This window comes from Morone saxatilis, unplaced genomic scaffold (genome assembly GCF_004916995.1).
Source record: "Morone saxatilis isolate NCDOM2014 unplaced genomic scaffold, NCSU_SB_2.0 Contig14, whole genome shotgun sequence".
Classification (NCBI taxonomy): Eukaryota; Metazoa; Chordata; class Actinopteri; family Moronidae; genus Morone; species Morone saxatilis.
The window spans coordinates 17,347,943-17,367,684 of NW_023339696.1; the positions used below are offsets into that span (position 1 = coordinate 17,347,943).

Sequence of the window (19,742 nt, forward strand, 5' to 3'; positions counted from 1 at the left end):
TACATAACATGCTGCAGTGGGTCTTGTGTTGCTCTCATACTGGATTTTCATTAAACTGTGCCATCGGCTCTCACGCTGTGTTGTGTTAATGGCTGATTTGTCGAAAGCCATGAAATGTGTAAGCAGGTGTGTGCTGACCAGCTGTTGGTCTCTGTGAGGAGGGATATGGCGAATGTAAACATGTGAATAAGAGTGTTATATAGCAGCCAACAAACTGAATATCCTTTTGTCAAGTATGTTGGTATAGATGCTGTTTATCTGTTTGTACATAAATAGTATAAAGCTGTATATGTAAACATTTATATGGATATTTTACATTCCTTTATTGTATGCCCGTACTGGGAAGGCTGTGTGACTTTGTTGATAACTTCATTCCTACATTCAATCCAACTCGCTTAATGAAGTCTCATTCCGTTGTAACACTGTGACAATCTCCTCATCAAAGTATAACATTGGTTCAAACGTCTAACTCACTCACAAATAACTTGTATCATAATTGCTCTATTAGAATGTCTCTCCTTGTTACTGTGCAGCCTCCACAAGTGAATATGAGGCTGTTAATCTTAAGATCCTGTAGACTAGTTTGCTTTTAGATCGCAGTTTCCCTTCAACGGTTGTACTAGGAGTATGTTTTCATTTTTGTTGCTAACATAACACTTGAACTTGTAATCTTTCTCCAGGTTTTCTGAAGAGGTGAAATGATGAGAGATCTGTGATTAGATGTAATGAAATCATTCCTTTTGAGTTATCTCAACACTGAACATTCAATTTGGCCACTGCATTAAGCACCAATCATTGGCAATGGCTCAATTATTCCTTTCTTTTGCACTTTGGCAGGCGATTGCTCCATGGTTCCCCATTCATTCAAGGAAACATAGAAAATGTGTATATGTGTGAGTGCAGGAGTGTGTATGATTTGTGTTTGCAGAGCAGAGCTTCTCTACAATGCACTTTTTAACATCTAATTGTTCGTAACGTCTTACATAAGCATAGGGATTTAATTTACAACTGCACTTTGACTTTGCATACTTCATGTGTTTCATATCAGACAAGGTGATTGTATTTTTGGAAATGTTTTGTTTTACCCAGCTTCCAGCCAGTAAGTTTTGATCTACTTTGAAAAAAACATGTTAGCATTATTTGTGGATTTGTTTCCTACATTAAATGTCTTGTAAAACCTCGTGTTATTGTACTTCACTTTCAGCTGGGTGTACATTAGAGCCCCCCCCCAAGAGACTTAGAAATGAGATGGAAAGGAATCAGACTTATAGGCAAAACAAAAGGGATTGTTGTGACTGACATTCAGAAATTCCAGCTGTCCATGCAGCACCTATTACAGCATAAAGGTTACAGAGCGCAGAAATGATATTCATTTCCACTTTATGACCAACATAAATAGCACTGCAAGTGGAATAAGCTATGTAATTTGCTTTGCATGTGATAGTCTGACATTGTGTCCTTATATTGGATGTAAGAAATGTTAATGTCATCACTTGCAATTAAAGTTGTTTTGTAAGACAGATGGTTGAACACATCGTGTATTATTGCTGTTGGCCTTTACTAATCCAAAAGAGTTTGATGTAGCCAGCATCCACTAAAAGACTGTTAAATTACTATTAACTGCTTAGACCTACTGTACTTTCTATTGCAAAGCTACTACATAGTTAAGCATCAGGCTCCAGTGGTTGCTGGCAACAAACAGTAGACACGTAATTAGTGGTATGGACTTAAATGATTTAAAAAATCTTACTTGATATATTTATTTTAAATGCATGAATGGCATGTTCTCACCACTATTATTTGGACCAGGGCCCAGAAATCCTGGAGGAGAGGCAGGGTGGGAACCTTTGATCAGAGCCTTTGCACTGGGAGGAGCACTACATAACGTCCCACTTCAAGTTACACAAGTAGTGGTGCTGCCTTCACGTGTACCTCAAAGGCTCGCACTTTTGACTACACCAGACAAAAAAAGACATATTTCATCGCCAGAGAGAGAGTACGTGACATCTTAACGTTTTGTCATAATCTGCTAGACGTTGTCCATCAATGGTTTCTTTAAAAAATAAATAAATAAAATAAAAGTGCCGTCTAACACTCCGTTTTGTCATGAAAGTGCTACTTCCCAAAAAACAAATCCGACACTTTCTTCAGACCCGGAAGGCAGCGGAACCGTTCAGGCTGTGATTCTGTCGTGCACATAGCAACACAAACGTTAAATCAACGCACACTGACAACCGATGACACGTCTTCTGGTCAAAATAACCTCAACGGACCGGCGACCGATTTAAAGAAAATGGTAAAGTCACTCAGCATCTTTTGTTTTAGGGGGAAAATACCAAACACCAGAAATAAAAACGCTCCCTGCATCAAGGAAGTTAGATTCTAGCTCGCTGGGCGTCTCTAGCTTAGCTGTGTGTGTGTGGCTAACGTCGGCTAACGTTAATTTGTCTTTGTTAGTGGACCTAAAAGCTCTAAAGTAAATCACAATAACAAGAAGTATATCACGGCTGCAGCGCCAGTGTTGTGGTCCTGGCAAATGCTGTGCAGGTTGGGGAGTAAGTGAGGTAAATCCAGCTTAACATGGTGCTAGCGCCTGACAACGCGCTGTGCAAAGCTCCACTGAGACTTTGTGCAATCTCTCTCTCTCTCAGTAAAATGTCTAATTAACTTAAATGAGCACATTATGTTCAATGTTAAGATTCCACAGTTGTCCAACCCGTCGGTGTGCATGAGGGACCCTCAGAGGGTGCAGGAGATCCTACAGTCCATGGTGAAGGCTGGCTCCAACACCGTGCAGGTAAACGACGTCCGCCACATCATTCAGTGTGTACAATGTGCATAAAGTGTGTTTTTTATTGTTACATTATTATCTTTCATCCAGGTGATCTCCGATTTTGACATGACCCTAACAAGATTTGCGCACAATGGCAAAAGGTGCCCCACCTGCCACAGTAAGTTCCCTGACTATAAGCTAGTATTTGTGTTATTGTGTTATCTGTTGTTTTACTGTTTTTATATTATATTATATAATTTTTTTCATACTGTTCTTATAGTGTCTTTATACTGTTTTTTTCTCTATCCACTTTGCTGCTGTAAGATTGGAATTTCCCCATTGTGGGACTATTAAAATATGAATATCTCATCTTATTTAAGTAGGGCTGCACAATTCAAGTGCAATATGCAAATCACCAGAGCTGTAATGTGCTGAAAAATGTGTGACAAAACAGCAATGAATAAACTTTAATGAAGTACTTTAGTGCTGCAGAGGTGCCCTGGTCTACAAACCTTGTTATCCAGATTTAAGATAACATGTTTGTTCGGTACAGACCCCCTAAAAATGTCACATCATCATTATTTTAATAGTTTTTTTTAGTGAAAATTCACTTTGTGATTAAAAAAACAAAAACATTCCCACATAATCGTAAATCGCAGTCAGAATAATAATTGCAATTGAATGTTTTTACCATATCATGCAGCCCTATATCTTATATTTAAGCTGTAGTTTAAAGTAGGGCTGTGTATTGACAAGAATCAGTGTGATCTGCGTTTGTATTTATCACAGTCCCTGTAACACCCAACATCATAGCCCTCAGTTTACAACACTGCTATCTAGCTGTTGCAGGTTTAAACACAAAAATCGTATTTTTGAGAATCAGTGCAATATCAGAAAAGTAAATATCACGATACAATATTTTCTGATATTCCTTTACACCTCTAGTTTGAGGTAGGTTGGGTTTGAACGTTGTTGCATGGCTGAGGGATTTATTTTCTGTGTATTTTATTTGCAGATATTCTTGACAACAGCAAACTTATCTCCAGTGACTGCAAAGAAAAGGTAGGAATGAGGTTTTCTATTGGAAGGAGCAGTGCCATTAATACACAGCAGACATCATAAATATAGTTTAAACTTATTAGATCTTTAAAAGGGAACTACATGTGTTTGTTTTTTTGAAGGTTTATGTATAAATCTTAAGCACTAGAATACCTACAGACTAATGTATTTAACTTTCAATTCAATTTGGTGAGGCCTTCATTCATTGTCACTTATATTTAGTTGGTCTGCCCTCTAGTGGGCAATGGGAAGAATTACAACAGGTAAACTGAACCAGGATCAGTGATTTGAGTCTATTAAGCACTAATGCAGAAATGTGTCTTCCTGCTGTTAAATCTTCTTTGTGTATCTGCAATGTGACCACGTATTGCGTAAGTATTAAGGAAAAAGATATACTTTTTAAGACAGTGTGTAGACTTTGCTATCGTGACCATAAACATGTACACTGAATGCACCCTTATGGCTTCGCTCTGATATAATCTGACCAAACGTTGTAAAGGAAAGATCAACTCTTAAGTCTGGCTGGGTAAAAGGCAGATGTTTGTTTTTAGATGTTTACTTTTGTCCTGTCTCTGTCAGCTGACGGAGCTGCTCAACACGTACTACCCTATAGAGATCGACTCTTCACGGTCAATAGAGGAAAAGCTGCCCCTTATGGTTGAGTGGTGAGTATCTAATCTAACTTTTAACAAAACAAAAAAAGCTATTCTTCTATTTTAATGTGTTTATAAAACTGTGCTGCACCTATATCTCACAGGTGGACTAGAGCCCATGAACTACTGGTACAACAGGAGATTAGGAAAGACCTGCTGGCCGTGGCCGTGCGGGAGTCTGATGCCATGCTGAGGTCAGAAAACCCCGCTCCCTCTATTTAATACTTTAAATTCCTTCCTTCCTTAAGTACTTAAACTCTAATGCGGAGCTGATGTTGTAACAGGGAGGGCTACCAGCTGTTCTTTGATCACCTGCATGAGCACAGCATCCCTCTGCTCATCTTCTCTGCTGGAATAGGAGACATCCTAGAAGAGGTTATCCGCCAGGCTGATGTCTTCCACTCCAACGTCAAAGTCTTCTCCAACTACATGGACTTCAATGAGTCTGTGAGTAGCCACACCACAAACTTCAGTCTGATCCCCACACCGGGGACTGAAATAATATAATTTATTTGACTCTTGATCTGTGCAGGGAGTGTTGAAGGCTTTCAAGGGGGAGCTGATCCACATCTATAATAAAAGGGAAGGTGCGCTGCTCAACACTGGCCACTTCCAAGAGCTGCGGACGCGGCCTAACGTGCTACTGATGGGGGACTCTCTGGGAGATCTCACCATGGCTGATGGGGTGCAGGACATGGAAAACATCCTCAAGATTGGGTTCCTCAATGACAAGGTAAATTAAAAAGTATACACTCATGTTCATCACAATGACCGGATAACATTGTTCAGTACCTTTACAGTTAAATAGTCATATTCTGACATTTCAATACATTTCTCATCTGTTTTCGCTCTCAGGTGGAGGAGAGGAAGCAATCATACTTGGACTCATATGACATTGTGTTGGTAAAAGATGAGACCTTGGAAGTCCCTAACGCCCTTCTGCTCTACCTCACTGGCAATAAGTGAACTGAGAATTGAGAATACCACTGGCTGTTTGGTATTGGACACTCCAGGTCACCAGCTGAAGAGGCCCCTGCTCAGAAAGTGCCAGTTAAACGCTTACAGACAAGAATGTGTCGTCATTATTTTTTTATTTTACAAAATTATTTGCAAGCTCACGCACACCACCTTACCCTCTTACATCTTTGTCCATTGGATTTCTTCTCTTGTTTAACGGTTTAACTACTTTTGGACCATACTGTATGTGATGGAAGCCAGATACCTACTGTGCAGTATGTAAAGTGTATGATTGGTGTTGTCAGACAGTTTTTGGTCTTCATATGTAGGATGTCATGATTAAGGGAAAGAATAACGCACAACATAAATGGCAGCACATGACTGCATTCGGTTTGAAACGGATATCGAGCCTCTTACAATAAAACTTGAATTTATAGCTCATTTTAACCTGAAACTACGGTTTAACATTTTATTGGTGTCAAGTCTTCCAGTTTTTGGTCATATTGTCAATCATGAAAACTATTGTTTTTCTTGTGTAACACCACGGTGCTACTTTATATAAGTATGAGATATAAGAGTAAAATAAATATGTTAACATGAGTAAAACATAAATATGTCACTGAAAGGTGAAAGTGTTTGTAAGAACTAACTGCTACCTCAGAAGTGTTACGGTATTAACGTTAAATAACGGGGTTTTGTTAGTATTTTGAATGATTTCACCTTTACTGTCATTTTAACCAAGGTTTAGATAAAGATCGATTCAAAATGTTCACACAGCAACAAACAAAAGCTTCCAAAAAACAAGGATTAACACAATATCCAAAAACAACTTTTGTCTGTTATTGTGTGCCACACGCAGTCAGGTCATGCATTTTTTTTGTCTTTACAAAGTCATTACCTTTTCATATGTTCCAGCTTGTCTGAAATAAAATGTGGTTTCACCCGTTTCTCATCAGCATGTTTAAAAATGTTTTCATCAATATTGAGGCCAATGAATTAAAATCTACCAAACTAGATTTACAGGTACAGGTTTGTATGTGGACAGTGTGGAAGAAATCAAATGGCTGTTGTCTTCATTTTATTACAAAAACAGGTTATTTTATGTTCTACACGTTGTAATATCATTTTCAATAACAGATTTTCACTCCAAATTTTACTGTACAACCAGTGTTTTCTTCATCATTTTTATATGAGGCACTGCACTTGACTACTAGTTTATATAAGATGTAATATTCTGGAAGAAGGGCCCAGCCCAAATGTTCAAATGTGCCTGAATACAGTTTCACTACAGACAATTTTTCTTCCTTTCACATTTTCAAACACCTGTTCCCTTTGCACAACACGCTGACCCGTCAATTAAAGATGTTTCCTGTCTGTGTTGAGCTCCGTTAGGATCACGGCCCGTTCTACTGCGGTAGGTGCAAGAGGGCATTCGTATATTTCAAACACAATGTGGCAAAGCTGCCATTTTCAAAATAGTTGCACGACAGATGCTAAGATGTCAGTATAACCCCCAGCCACTGCACTGCCTGTCCCTCGCCACTACTGAAATACTGCACATCCCCCTTTACAGCTCGTCTCGTCTCGTCTCGGTCTCCTCATCCGCATTAGGTTTGAGTTCATCCTCTATGATCTTCCCATCTCTGTTGAGGTCCTGGTTATTGAACATGTCCTTAATGCTGCTGTCGGCATCCAACCCAGGCCGAAGACGACCTTTGCCCTCTTTAACTTGGAGCATGATGAAGGCTGAAAACTGGGGAAAAGATGGTTGGTTAAAGAGATGGTTAAAGCATATTAGTTAGCTTATATATATATGCTTTAAAAAGATACATTTAGCAGGGGGAAATTACTCAGACTGGACCTGCTTACCTCCTCTAGAGGGACCTCTTTGTCGCCGTTGAGGTCCATCGCAGGGAAGAGCTGATCGGGTCCGTCTCCCAGCCACACAAACATGAAGCCTTCGGGCACGCCCTTCTGCAGGTCCACTAACTCCAGCTCAAAGAAGAGCACCGCACTCCTAGGAACTTCTCCAGCTAGAGATGCCAAGACAGAGGAGGAAAAAAAATGATTTTGGGGTAAAAAAGTGTGTTCAGAGTGTGATCTGAGCAGCTCCAGTGACTAACCTCCATTTTCACCGTGTCCCCAGTGTGGTGGAACGACCGCCTCCCTCCTCTCACCCACACACATGCCAAGCAAACCTCTCTCCAGACCTGGGATCACCTTGTTTTCTCCGAGCGTCGTGATGGAAGGTGAGTCGTAATGGTCCCTGGAAATGGACACATAACCTGTTACCACTCTTAACTCTAATAAAAAAAAAAAAATCAAAGCCAAAGAAACTTCTCCACGTATTAAAACCTCGAGCCATGCGTGCATACGTGCTGTTGTCATGGATATGTAAAAATGGTATGCATTTCCAAGCCCACTGAAATCTGTCAGACAAGGAGCCAGTAATGATTACATGCATGAACCAGGAGGAGGAGGAGGAGGAGGAGGAGGAGGAGGATGCAGTGTAGCAGATTGTACAGCAGAGGGCGCTCACGAGGAGTACAGCAGGGTGCCGTCCATCATGGAGCAGTTATAACGATACTGAATCAAATCGTCAGCTTCGCTGGTCATGTTGCATTCCTGAGGCTTGTGGGTGACTTTAATCTGGACCAGGTCTTTGGGGTTGTGGAAGTCGATGACGTGAATGTCAAAGACCAGCACGGCGGAGCTAGGAATGAGGTCTCCTACAGCGGGAGAGAAAAAGGAACAGGGCGGTGTTACAGAGTCATAAACAAGACTCGGTGGTTTGTTCGTCCAGTCCAAGTGTCTTTTAAAACTCCCTAATTGCGTGCGTCAAACTCACCGACTCCGTCTTCGCCGTACGCCATGTGAGGAGGGACAGTAATCCTTCTCTTCTCTCCTATGCACAGACCCTGCAGGGCTTTGTCCATCCCTTGGATCACATATCCCATGCCGATGTACGTGTTATAGGTGCTGTTTCGCTGGTAGCTGTCAATGCAAGCGTTAAAGACTCAGTCAGTCAATTTTGCTTATATTTTATTGGTTTCTGAGAACAGAGAAGTCTCAGGCTTACCTCGAGTCGAAGGGGGTGCCGTCCTGGAAGGTACCGTTGTAGTGGTAGCGGATGTAATCTCCGGTCACGGTCCTGCGTGTGCAGCCTTTGGGAACCTTCTTCACCTCCACGATCAGATCATCCTTAGGGTTGAACACGTCGATCATCAGCACCTCGAACACCAGCGTAGCCTGGGGAGGGATCTGAGTTCCTGTTGGGTAGAAAGCAACTTGAGTTGCAGTGCAGTCTATATGTCGCAGCTTCAGGTCCACGCCACTCTCATACAGCCTACTTTAGAAATGTGTTTCCCTTCCAGGCAGGCCTTTTTTGTTTACATTAGTGTGGTATGGAACTTTCAACTTGCAGTTACTTGCAGAGACATGTATGACATCAGTAATCTGTTTTTACATTTTACGTATGCAGTAAGCGTGGACTCTCCTGAAACCTAAGTGCACCCAGAAAGTGGCCTTGCATAGCCAGACCCATCTCCGCACTTCGCTTTAGCACTGTGTCAGCACTGGAGAAAGGTCTGACAGAAGCATTCTGGTGCAGGAAAGAAAAAACACTGGCTTGTTTTCGTTGTTTTGGTGAAGATGTACACATGGGGAGGCGAGTTCTGGCATTAAAACGGCCAAATCCATTTAAAAGAAAACAACAGCTGCTAGCTTGTTTACATTCATTTTGTTGGGGACCAGATTATGGTTGGTAACTCGGAGCAACCTCGGACTTGTTGTTTGTCAAATAAGGACTTTAAAAAGGGTAACACGCAGATAGCGGAAGGGGAGAAGAATGCCAAATGAAATAGTCTTATACCAACAGCTTACTTTCTGGGAGTCAGACTACTCAGAAAGTAAACAATAATCACATTGTTTATTGTGAGATGGAAAATGTCAAATCAACACATGCCTGAGCACAACTACAGAGCAACTGTGGTACCAGCAATGACAAAACTTCACAATAAAAGTAAATGAGACCAAATGCTCACTGTAATAGGTGATCCATCTTAAACAGAATACATTATGTAAATGTTCCAGAAAGTTTGTACCACAGCTAAAATGAACTAAAACCAATGGTTGCTTATATACTGTGTTTTGGATAATGAAAAGTAATGAAATTAATTATGAAAAGTATATGTGATTTGTAGTTATTCTGCTAAAAATTTGCAAAATAGCCACAAACTGCTCAAATATCCACACCTATCAAATTTAAATTACTACAAAATGTTACTTTTACGTAGTTTTATATGCAGCCTCGGGTCTAAAATCAGTAAAAACTGTAAGAAGTTTGAAATGTAAAACTTCAGTGACATTATAACACTAGCCACAGACACCTTAAACATTATCATCCGTACCAGAGCCGTTCTCTCCATATGCCAGGAAGGGCGGGACGATGATGAGCCTCCTTTCCCCAACACACATGCCCACAAGACCTTCGTCCATGCCTTTGATCAGGTAGCCCTGTCCCAGGTAGGTGTCATAGGTCTTATTCCTCGAGTAACTAAGTTAAACACAATTTCAAAAGTTTGTGAAAATCACAGAAACACACACGAAGGTTCACATCTCACCTTTAGAAGCCCTACATTGCACCACCCTGCAGCCTCACCTGGAGTCGAAGGCTGCACCAGACAGCAGTGTGCCGTTATAGTGGTAACGGACATAATCGGACGCCGCGGCCTTGCGCTTGCAGCTTGGAGGTTTGACGAGCGTTCGGATCTGGACCTTGTCCTCGGTGCTCCATATGTCCAGCAGGAGAACATCAAACACCAACACGGCGTCAGGAGGAATTACACCACCTGTCAGACAAAACCGAGAGAGAGTGAGCATAAACCAGAGCAGATAATGTGACCAGCAACTGTTTTCATGCTTCCTGGTTGTCTGCACCTGTTCCCACGCTCCCGTAGGCCAGGTGTGGGGGGACTATGACTCTCCTGCGTTCGTTGACGCACATGCCCTGAAGCCCGCGGTCCATCCCCGTGATGAGTCTGCCCAAGCCGACCTGGCTGATGAAGGCCTTGCCTCGGTCATGACTGTAAGACAGGGAGGGAGAGGTGGATGAGAGTGAGTCTACAATCAATGGGGGAACTGGTAAAGTAGGACAACCTGAGGAAAGACTATTTAAAATGTGTACTAGAGGGTTCATGTGGTGGTGCTCTAATATTTTATGGTGCTGTAAAATCAGCATCCAATGTTCCATCTGCATCAGCGGTATTATTTAAAGGGACTCCCTCCTTCCTTCTTTCATCATGATTACTTTTACACTTCACTTCATCCTAACCACAGACAAACTAGGGCTGCACCACGTGGTAAAAACATCATATTGTGATTATTTGTAACAGATATTGCAATATGATTCAAAATTAGTGTGGGAATTATTTATTTTTTATTACAAATTTTATCAGTTTTATTACAAAAAACTATTAAAATCATGATTTTGTTAATATTTCTGGGGGTCTGTACCAAACAAACATGTTAAATCTTGAATCTGGAGAACAAGATTTGCAGACCAGGGCATCTTATCAGCACTACAGTACTTCACTAGAACGCTGTTTGTCACACATTTAACTAATTATTAGAGACATACCATAGAAAAACTCAACAATTTCTTTACTTACAGTTCATTTTTGCATATTAAATCACTGCAAAATATATACACAATTGCATGTTTACACAGATGAGAGTCAATGGGATTGACACGTCTGCAGTTGTTATCTCAGCTGCAGTCAATTGAGAGCCTGAAGGCATCGGGACTGTTTGTAGGATTACTTATAGCAGTGTCTCCATTATATATAAATACCGTTGCTGTGTGGAGACATTTTACTTGCATTAGTTTACAGTGGAAACATTATCTCATAATAACACATTATAATACATTACTATATGTTATATATATGTTATATTCTCGCGGTTTGCACGTGAGATGTTACTATAGCTCGTTCTGTAAACTTTAAACATGCAAACATCCTCATATGAAGACAAGAGAGAAAATAGTTCCAAGAGCTTTGAACTAATTGGCATTCAATTTGTGCAACTTCACCTGGAGTCAAACTTTTTCCCGTCTGCGTGGAAGGTGCCGTTAAAATGATAACGGACAAAATCCTCCGTTTGCACTTCCCGAGGACAAACTTTGGGTATGTCGTACCGATCGACAACGACGTCCACTAACGGGCCCGTGGTGCAGCTCACGGTAACGACAACGGAGAGGAGGAAAACCAGAGTTCCAGTCGGATCCATTCTGGAAAGGTGTGAATGTAAAAGTGCGGAAGAGCAAAGGAAAGAGTCCGTCTGCCAGCGGGGAGATGCGGGTGAGGTGAAGAGAGAAGTACCGCAGGAGGACTGGGCCACAGGAGCTGCGTCAAGGCTGCTGGGGTTAGATAGGCTACTTCCTGTTAGGATTACAAAATAAAAGCCTTCTGCGATTTGTTTGTTACAGTTGTTCTACTCACACATGTTAAAGGATAGAAATAATATTTAAATTACAATATGTAACACTATATATAGACTAGATTTTTTATAGGTATATACATATAAGTAAAATAAAAATAAAAAAATAAAATGGAAATAGAAATATAAGAACTAAGAGCCTATATACAAAGTAACATATTTCACAGTATGTGCTGACAGACATTAAATAGGTTGCAAAGATTATAGATAATTACAAAGAATGACTGAATAATTACAAGAATAACATAATAATCAAGTGTATTGCCCCTTAAAATATGAAGAAACTGACTATATGCAGGTTTATGAGGGTTGCTTTATTACTTACCCAATACAATTAGTAATTACCTGTTAACCTAATCCAAGTATCACAATATTAAAGTAACATAACCTGATTACTTTCCATTACTTTTGGATTACCTCAATACCAAATATGCAAATAAAAACAAGAGAAAACTGTAATCTGATTACATCTTTCTTTATGTAACTATGGATTATTGTATCATATACTGATTACGTAGCTCAAGGGAAAACTTGATATAAAAAGGTTAAATGTGAATAAGTGATGCAGCTGTTATAGTCAAAATTGGAAAAGATGGGAAGATTAGATTCCAAATTTAGGCCAAAAGGGTAAAAACAAGCTTTATCAGTCTTTTTTGGTGCATTTTTGGGGGTTTTAAGATTACAATATTTTCAATCATAGCATGGAAAGCGGTGACAGTCGGTTCATTTTAAGGATCATGGTGCAGCAGTATGCTTTTGAAAATGTAAATACAATACGCCTATATCAAACACATGTTAATGTATTGTGTTACTGCATAATCTCCAGGGATCCAGCCTGCATATATAAGTGACTCCACATGTGCATCCACTCAGAGGTAGAAAGAAAGAAACTCCACATTTTCTGTCAGTCACCATAAACCATGAGCAGAAATATGAAAGAAGAGTTAGTGTGGGTTTACTTTGTGCTTTTATTCTAAACGTGAACTCAACCAAACTTCCTGCCTTGCTCTGTGTTTTTCTGTCTTGCTTTACGCATTTTTCGGGTCATATACTCCAGAGAGCAGCAGCAAGAGGAGGAGGAGGAGGAGGAGGAGGAGTGGCCCCGGGGCTCCCACCCTCTTTTTAATGGAATTCTGCAAACGTGTAATGCCTGGCTCAGAGGCCTGGCCCCATGATGACACTCACGTATGAAATGAGCCTAAAATTATAATGTGCCTCTGCATAATATGAATTTATTCTCTCTCTTTTCACAGTAAAGTATGGCAGGCGTCTGCTGCATGTGTGTTTTTTTGTTCTACACTTTAAACATAATTGCTTTTCCTCCACATTTGGGTGCTCGGAGGCTCTGGGTCCTAATAACCACCAGACATCCACCCAGAGGGCCTGCGGGGCTTCTGAAAGTATGAATGTGGAAGTATATATATAGTCTCAGGGGTTAGATTTGCCCTATATGTGATGTGTCAACTGTGTGAAAGCATTTTTTAAACTCCCCGACCCATGTCTCAGCATGTCAGTGTACTTGAAATGCAGACAGAACTCATTACCATGCAGAGAAAATACGAGAACTGATCCGACTTTACATTTTCTAAATCTAATCTAATCTGCCAGCAGTTTGAAAACTGGAATAAAAAATATCTGTTTAAAGTAAATAAATCCAATCTATCATCCCTGTTAATATGTTAACATTTTTAGTCCATGGGTCTAAGTGGACCCTCTTCGTCTTTCTTGAGATCCAAACTCAGCCTGTTACGCCTCTGTCAAGAAAGCAGGAGTTACCACCATTTGTACCGGAAGTAGGGACTTGTTCCTTCAAGATAATTGTCAAGAGTGATGAACTTTGATTAATCTTCTTATACTTTTGAATTTTTGGTACGTAAAACATGGTATAAAAGTTACCAGAAGCAGTAGTTTTTAAGTCTTATCTGCAGCCACAAAAAACACAATTTGCATAATTATAATCAATAAGAAAAGCAAACTGATTTTTTTTTTTAAATCTCTGTTTGGTATTTTTTACTATTATCCTAAAACTTGCTTGAGGTAATTCGGCACAATTAATGAGTGCTTTTGTTTTCGTAAAATAGCCTGTGTGATCTGAGAAGACTGTAATGCATCACCTCTCCTGAAACTTATCTCAAGCGAGTTTTTGACGTTTACTGTCATATAATATCGGGAAACTAATGGAGGGAGGGAAAAAGCACATTCACTTTCAAAGCACTGCAGGATGCTTTGAATGGTGGCTGGCTGTAACATTAAATATCTATGAAATGTGGTGGAAATGGGCTCAACATTAAAAAAAAACAAAAGAGAGTGGTGCTTTTATTTTGAAAGGTTTGGCCAGAAAGGCTCGTTTTCAGCATCTGCTTTCACGAGTTTTACGTGGTTTTCACAGCGTACGTGCAGGCAGACATGAGCATTCCCTGGTAAAGAAAGAGGAAGTTTCCCGATCCATTCAAAACAAGAAACAGTCTCCTGCTGGAGCCGGCGGAGGTAACGATGCTCCTGAAAAGCTTGTGTCTGGCCTTCCTCCTCCTCCTCCCGGCGCTGGTGGGGGCTCAGTATGAGAAGTACAGCTTTAAAAGTTTCCCCCAGAAGGACATCATGCCGCTGGACTCCACGTACAACTACGCGCTGGAGCAGTACGGGGCGCAGAACTGGGCAGAGAGCATCAAGTTCTTGGAGCTCAGCTTGCGGCTCCACCGGCTGCTGCGGGACAGCGAGGCTTTCTGCGGCCGCAACTGCAGCTCCGTGAGCCGGGACAACGACACCCTGTTCGCCGACAACAGCCTGCGCGTCGTGCGCCACATCCTGCTGAGGGCTGCGTGCCTTAAAAAGTGCAAAGCGGATTTTCCCGTGTTTAAGCTCGCATACCCACGCAGGGATGTACTGGAAACTTTCGAGAAGAGGGTGCCGTATCGGTACATACAGTACGCACAGTACCAGGTGAGACCAGAGGCTTGATGGTGTCAGCTGGACTGCAGAATAAATGTAGGCCTTTACCACTAAATCCTAAAGTTACACCAAATGCTTAAACGATACGAGTTAATGTGTCTTTATGGCCCACGACACACTCAAAAAGCCCCCCAGAGTGTGTGTCATAGAGATGTGACATAAAGTTATTGCCCGTTAGAGACTCACTCATATGTACAATAGCGCAGGAGCAGATTAAACATTGGCATAACTGTGCGTAACGGGCGCAAACACTCAACAGAAGTGTCCGCAGAAGGTTCCTCGACGCGCATTGACTCGCTTTGACTCACTGAGGGGAGATTTGTAGCCGGCTGGATGTGCAGTGTAGTTTCTCTGCCGCTTTGTTGCTGCGCCCTCCTGCCGACCGAGCAGGAGTTGAGCATGTGCCACGTCTCTTCCAGTGTTGCACCTTAACAATCCCCTTATTCTTCTCTGTCAGAGGGGGCTGATGGGGCTTTGCTTACAAGGCAATGAGACTGATCTTTTTTAATTTTTTTTTTTTGAGTTTCCATGTTATTGTGGATAACAGTCATTCTAGTGGTGTAATGAACAGCCACTATCAGACACTCTTGACAGTTGTGATCCTTCAAAAGCTGGAGGTGTTATTGACACTAACCACATCAGATGGCTTCTTCTGAAACCTTTTTAAATTGGAGTAAATTATAGTTTTGTGTGTCTGGCAAATTAAAAGGAGAATCAAGCTCTCCATCTGATGATCATATCAACAAATGTGCTTTTAAGCAGGCGTCCCTGACTGAGTTTACTTGTAATATTGGACCATCTTTCCTGTTTTTTGGGGAGAGTAGAGTGTATTAGTTTTCCATTCATGGACTCAACAAGAATTTGTGTTCTGACATCATAGAAAAAGGGGTCAGAGGTCACGTTATCCAGTGAAGCTGCTGTTTTCAAAAGCCCTTCCTGTCGGCGAGAGAGATGTTTCATATTTTAGAAATCCTGAAAATGTAAAACTATCTATTCTTCCTCAGCTCAACCACCTCGAGAAGGCTGTAGCAGCGGCACACACCTTCCTGAAGAAGAACCCAACTGATCCCTACTTGACCAAGAACATGAACTACTACAAGACGCTGTTTGATGTGGAAGAATATCTCATCGACCACGAGGAGCAGCCGTATGAAGTTCGTAGATAAACCTCCTCGTCCAGATCCGGTGTGCAAATTAAACTAGTGCTAAACTATTCAAACCTTCTGAATGCATCTCTTTGTCCTCCAGAGTGTTTTTCTGAAGAGTGTGACGCTTTATAACAACGGAGACTTCAGCAGCAGCGCCCGAAACATGGAGCAGGCCATCACACAGTACTTTGAAATATACAGTAGCTGCTTAGCAGGATGTGAGAGCTCATATGAGATCGTAGAGTTCAAAGACTTCTATCCCACCCTGGCAGGTAACAGGTTCAGCTACGTGTATTTTTCAGAAAATAGACTCTTGCCACACATTTGCTCACATTCTCCCTCTTTCTTCCCTCAGATCTCTACACTGACGTGCTGAAATGTAAAGTGAAATGTGAAGAGCACCTGACACCCAACGTTGGAGGCTTCTTTGTGGAGAAGTTTGTAGCCACCATGTATCACTACCTCCAGTTTTCCTATTATAAATGTAAGAACTACGACAAAGACTGTCACTCAGGATACAGGCTATCGACAGCAATCTGTAACTCTCCCTTTAACGTGTTTTATTTTGTGATCCTTTGCAGTGAACGATGTAAAGAACGCTGCCCCGTGTGCAGCCAGCTACATGCTGTTTGACAGTAAAGACCAGGTGATGCAGCAAAATGTAGCATACTATCGCTTCTACCGGCAGCAGTGGGGGCTCGAGGAAAGTGACTTTCAACCTCGGCCTGTGAGTGAAACAAAGACTGTTCTCTGTTGTTACTTCCAGGACTGAAAGTGGCAGAAAGTTCACACTGGCTGTACTTAACCAAAGCAGGAAAACTATAGCATAAAGCGGTCTTGGCGTGAACATTAACACAATCCCAGGGTGGTAATTAGAAACCCATATACTTTTTTTCGCTTGCCGTAAAGTTGGTAGCAGCCGCAGTGTGCCAGCTTTGCATGGAGCTGGGCCGGCTCATAAACATCTTTTGCCTTTTTGAAGGTACTGCTGTAAATACTTTAAGGCTTCCAAACTGAGGGCAAAAAAAGAGCGGTAAACAAAAGAACAACAGGCCAAATTTGTTGCTCAGTGCAGAGCTATAAAGCAGAAGTCGGCTTGTTCTCGCCTGCTGCCTGGGTGAACGCGAGAACTGATGTCCCGTTTGTGTTTCAGGAGGCTCTGAGGTATTTTAACGAGACAACCAAGCAGAAAGAGATGCTGGAGTTTGCACTGAACTACCTACAAACAGACGATGAGGTATGTTGCTTTCAGAGTGACATTGTGAGCACAGCAACAATGCTGGAAGTCCATTCATCCTTTTTGCAATAAAAAATCTTTTTATTTAATGTATGTTTAATAGTTTTTTAATATTAAAAGAAGGGGAAAAAGGTGTTCAGGGAAATTGGAAATGCCCCTTGTCCTCTCAGCTGCTGGAGGGGTGAGTCTGTCATTGATTGATAGCAGCCGGTTTTTGATTGGCTGAATGGAAACAAGTTCTCCATCTATGCAGACTGGGAACTGACTGATCACGAATCAAACAAATATAAATATAAATTTCCGCAGTTTGGTTTCTGATCAAAGTTCTCAAAGTCACCACAACTGGCAATTAAGGAATAATGTTAAATTCTAAAACATATCTTAGGAGTAGCACAAGTTGAGAAAAATCTTAAAGTCACAGAACTGATGCAGTAAAGTCTGTTATATCTAAAGTCAGCTAACATCAGCTAACATCAGCCACTATTAGATACTGGTCATACCAGACCAGATAGGGCTGTAGCAGCAAAACCATTGAGTGCATTGAATTGAGCAAGGGCGCCTTTTATTTCCTATGATTTAAGCTTTTCAGTGGTAATTTTGTTATTTCTTCTTTCTAAAGTGACTCATGCAGTTAGTAGAGCTGAGTCCACTCTACTGAAGTGTTAGCAGATACTGAATCTGCAGAATATATGAGCCCCAAGAGTTCTACTATATAGTTAACCCCAAACCATGACTGTCTGTACACAAAGAGATTCCCTTAAAGAAACAATAGATCATAGCATCATCATTATCGCTATAATCTGTGTAGAAAAATGGCACCTTGTAGACAGATTAAAGGACCAGTTCACCCAAATTGCAGATATGTTGTTTTTTTACTTACTCCAAGTAGTGCTATGTAGCTGTCTTGATTTGATCTGATGAGGTTTTCAGATATCCTTCCTTGGAATCTTTTTTGAGCTGCACAATCAAAATTCCATAAACCTCCATTGTGCTGGGGTGGCGCAGAGTTTTCAGAGACAGACATCTCAAAACCTCAGCAGATAAAACTGTCTGCATGACCAGACAACCCTAAGGGTACATAAATATGAAAATATGTTTTTATGAACACTTTTATGACACTTCGACTTACTACACATTTTCATTCTTCTTCTTTTTTAAGTTAATCAAAATATTCTGCACGATGTTTGAGGATATAAACTTTTACTTTGGAGGAATAAGATAGCAGACTGCAGCTGTTGAGGTTATGGAAAAAAAGAGCACAAGAAAGAAAAAGAAAAATCTTAGAGGATGAAGACTGCGGAAGAGGGAGCAGGAGGGGGGGCTGTGTTTTCCGCCAGCAGCGTGTGGTATGTGGCTGGGAGGTGTTGGCCACTGAGGCTGTGCCACATCCATTTAACTCAGGTCAGCCCCTCCCATCCCCCTACACACTGCCTGGACCTGAGCGGTGGGGAGGAGGACTTTTAAGAGAGTTTAGGCTGAATTACAGGGTGCACAAGTGACAGATTTATAGACATAAGCAGGAAAAGTATCACTTTTGCCAGATAGAATGGAAGTAAGATAAAAAGGTTTTGCTTGCTGTTAACTGTGTGTGTGTTCACTTTTAAGGACATGGTTAGTCCAGAAGAAATGGCCACCTCTCAATCAGAGCATCCTGACACTGAGTTTGAGGGCGTGGGAGACTACGAGGAGTCCTTCCTGGCTGAGTGGTGGCAAGAACCCAAAACGAAGTGGGACATCGGAGAGGTCGCAGACTGACACCTGTCCTCGTCTCCCGTCCAGAACGACTTCTCGTCCAGCTGGAGGATGTTGACCTCCCTACAGGCAGACATTTCCAACAGTATTTAGTAGAAAAAGCACACCTCAAACAAAGCTGTGTGCTTTCACCCAGCCGAAGAATAAACAAACAAACGTATCCGTCATGTTGATCAAGATCAGAGATTGACATATTCTGTCTTGGCTGTCATCAGCCTTTTACAACTGTTGTTTTTTCTTATAATCAGTCATTGGCCTGTTTGCCAATACTTGTTAATGACTTTTCTCCAGTTTTTATTTAAATGAAAGCTGAATGCCTCTGTGCCATGTTATATGGAAGGTGACATGTAGCTTTTCTAATGCCACCAGTTGTGTTGTTGTTATAATAATAATTTGCTCATAATTAAAGTAATATTTTAATAACTTTTCTTTTGTTTTGTTACTTAATACCAGTAAGATCAATAAAATCATAAAAATGCAGGAGGTGCAACAACCAATTTGATAGCAGTAGTGTTAAAATGAATAGTTGATCAATTTCGATCACAATTTTGATAGTTGATTATTCCGCCTGTTACAATCGAGTGTAATATAGTAATGGAAGAAAAGCCTAAATACAAACGAGGCAGGGACTCTATTTGGCATGGGTTTAGTCACTTTTTAGACCTTTTTATACATGCACAAACAATCTATATAACCCAATATAATATGGCCTCTTT

General features: G+C 41.1%; 4 protein-coding genes across 4 annotated transcripts in view; 3 read left to right on the forward strand and 1 right to left on the reverse strand.

Annotated features, from left to right (window-relative positions):
• The window catches only part of LOC118323196 (kelch-like protein 11), a 3,281-nt gene extending 2,579 nt beyond the window's left edge, over positions 1 to 702 (forward strand). The window contains exon 3 of the mRNA XM_035655130.1: positions 681 to 702. Within this exon, the coding sequence (XP_035511023.1) occupies positions 681 to 702 (22 nt within the window). The remainder of the gene's footprint in view (positions 1 to 680) is intronic.
• Positions 703 to 2,159: 1,457 nt separating this feature from the next.
• On the forward strand, positions 2,160 to 6,397 carry LOC118322927 (cytosolic 5'-nucleotidase 3-like). Its single transcript, XM_035654789.1, has 9 exons — positions 2,160 to 2,296; positions 2,699 to 2,797; positions 2,882 to 2,951; positions 3,789 to 3,835; positions 4,412 to 4,497; positions 4,590 to 4,679; positions 4,770 to 4,932; positions 5,018 to 5,218; positions 5,341 to 6,397. Exons 1-9 carry the CDS (start codon positions 2,294 to 2,296, stop codon positions 5,449 to 5,451), a joined length of 870 nt encoding a protein of 289 aa, XP_035510682.1. The 5' UTR covers positions 2,160 to 2,293; the 3' UTR covers positions 5,452 to 6,397.
• A 121-nt stretch (positions 6,398 to 6,518) lies between these two features.
• On the reverse strand, positions 6,519 to 11,852 carry fkbp10a (FKBP prolyl isomerase 10a). The gene is made up of 10 exons (XM_035654786.1): positions 11,534 to 11,852; positions 10,381 to 10,526; positions 10,103 to 10,292; positions 9,852 to 9,997; positions 8,522 to 8,711; positions 8,291 to 8,436; positions 7,982 to 8,171; positions 7,566 to 7,708; positions 7,312 to 7,475; positions 6,519 to 7,195 (listed from the first exon to the last, which is right to left on the reverse strand). The coding sequence occupies exons 1-10, from the start codon at positions 11,728 to 11,730 to the stop codon at positions 7,010 to 7,012; spliced, it is 1,698 nt and encodes a 565-aa protein (XP_035510679.1). The 5' UTR covers positions 11,731 to 11,852; the 3' UTR covers positions 6,519 to 7,009.
• Positions 11,853 to 14,309: 2,457 nt separating this feature from the next.
• On the forward strand, positions 14,310 to 19,424 carry p3h4 (prolyl 3-hydroxylase family member 4 (inactive)). Its single transcript, XM_035654788.1, has 7 exons — positions 14,310 to 14,880; positions 15,894 to 16,043; positions 16,138 to 16,309; positions 16,393 to 16,521; positions 16,619 to 16,764; positions 17,191 to 17,274; positions 18,880 to 19,424. Exons 1-7 carry the CDS (start codon positions 14,434 to 14,436, stop codon positions 19,027 to 19,029), a joined length of 1,278 nt encoding a protein of 425 aa, XP_035510681.1. The 5' UTR covers positions 14,310 to 14,433; the 3' UTR covers positions 19,030 to 19,424.
• Positions 19,425 to 19,742: the final 318 nt, after the last annotated feature.

Excerpts from the sequence above, each read along its gene's own strand:
- fkbp10a (XM_035654786.1), bottom strand. The coding sequence starts at position 11,730 with ATGGATCCGACTGGAACTCTGGTTTTCCTCCTCTCCGTTGTCGTTACC. Across the intron at positions 8,172-8,290 it reads GTACGGCGAAGACGGAGTCG|GAGACCTCATTCCTAGCTCC; the intron begins GTGAGTTTGACG and ends CTCCCGCTGTAG. Across the intron at positions 7,196-7,311 it reads AAGAGGTCCCTCTAGAGGAG|TTTTCAGCCTTCATCATGCT; the intron begins GTAAGCAGGTCC and ends TCTTTTCCCCAG.
- LOC118322927 (XM_035654789.1), top strand. Across the intron at positions 2,798-2,881 it reads CTGGCTCCAACACCGTGCAG|GTGATCTCCGATTTTGACAT; the intron begins GTAAACGACGTC and ends TCTTTCATCCAG. Across the intron at positions 2,952-3,788 it reads AAGGTGCCCCACCTGCCACA|ATATTCTTGACAACAGCAAA; the intron begins GTAAGTTCCCTG and ends TTTTATTTGCAG.
- p3h4 (XM_035654788.1), top strand. The coding sequence starts at position 14,434 with ATGCTCCTGAAAAGCTTGTGTCTGGCCTTCCTCCTCCTCCTCCCGGCG. Across the intron at positions 14,881-15,893 it reads TACAGTACGCACAGTACCAG|CTCAACCACCTCGAGAAGGC; the intron begins GTGAGACCAGAG and ends ATTCTTCCTCAG. Across the intron at positions 16,044-16,137 it reads ACGAGGAGCAGCCGTATGAA|AGTGTTTTTCTGAAGAGTGT; the intron begins GTTCGTAGATAA and ends TTTGTCCTCCAG.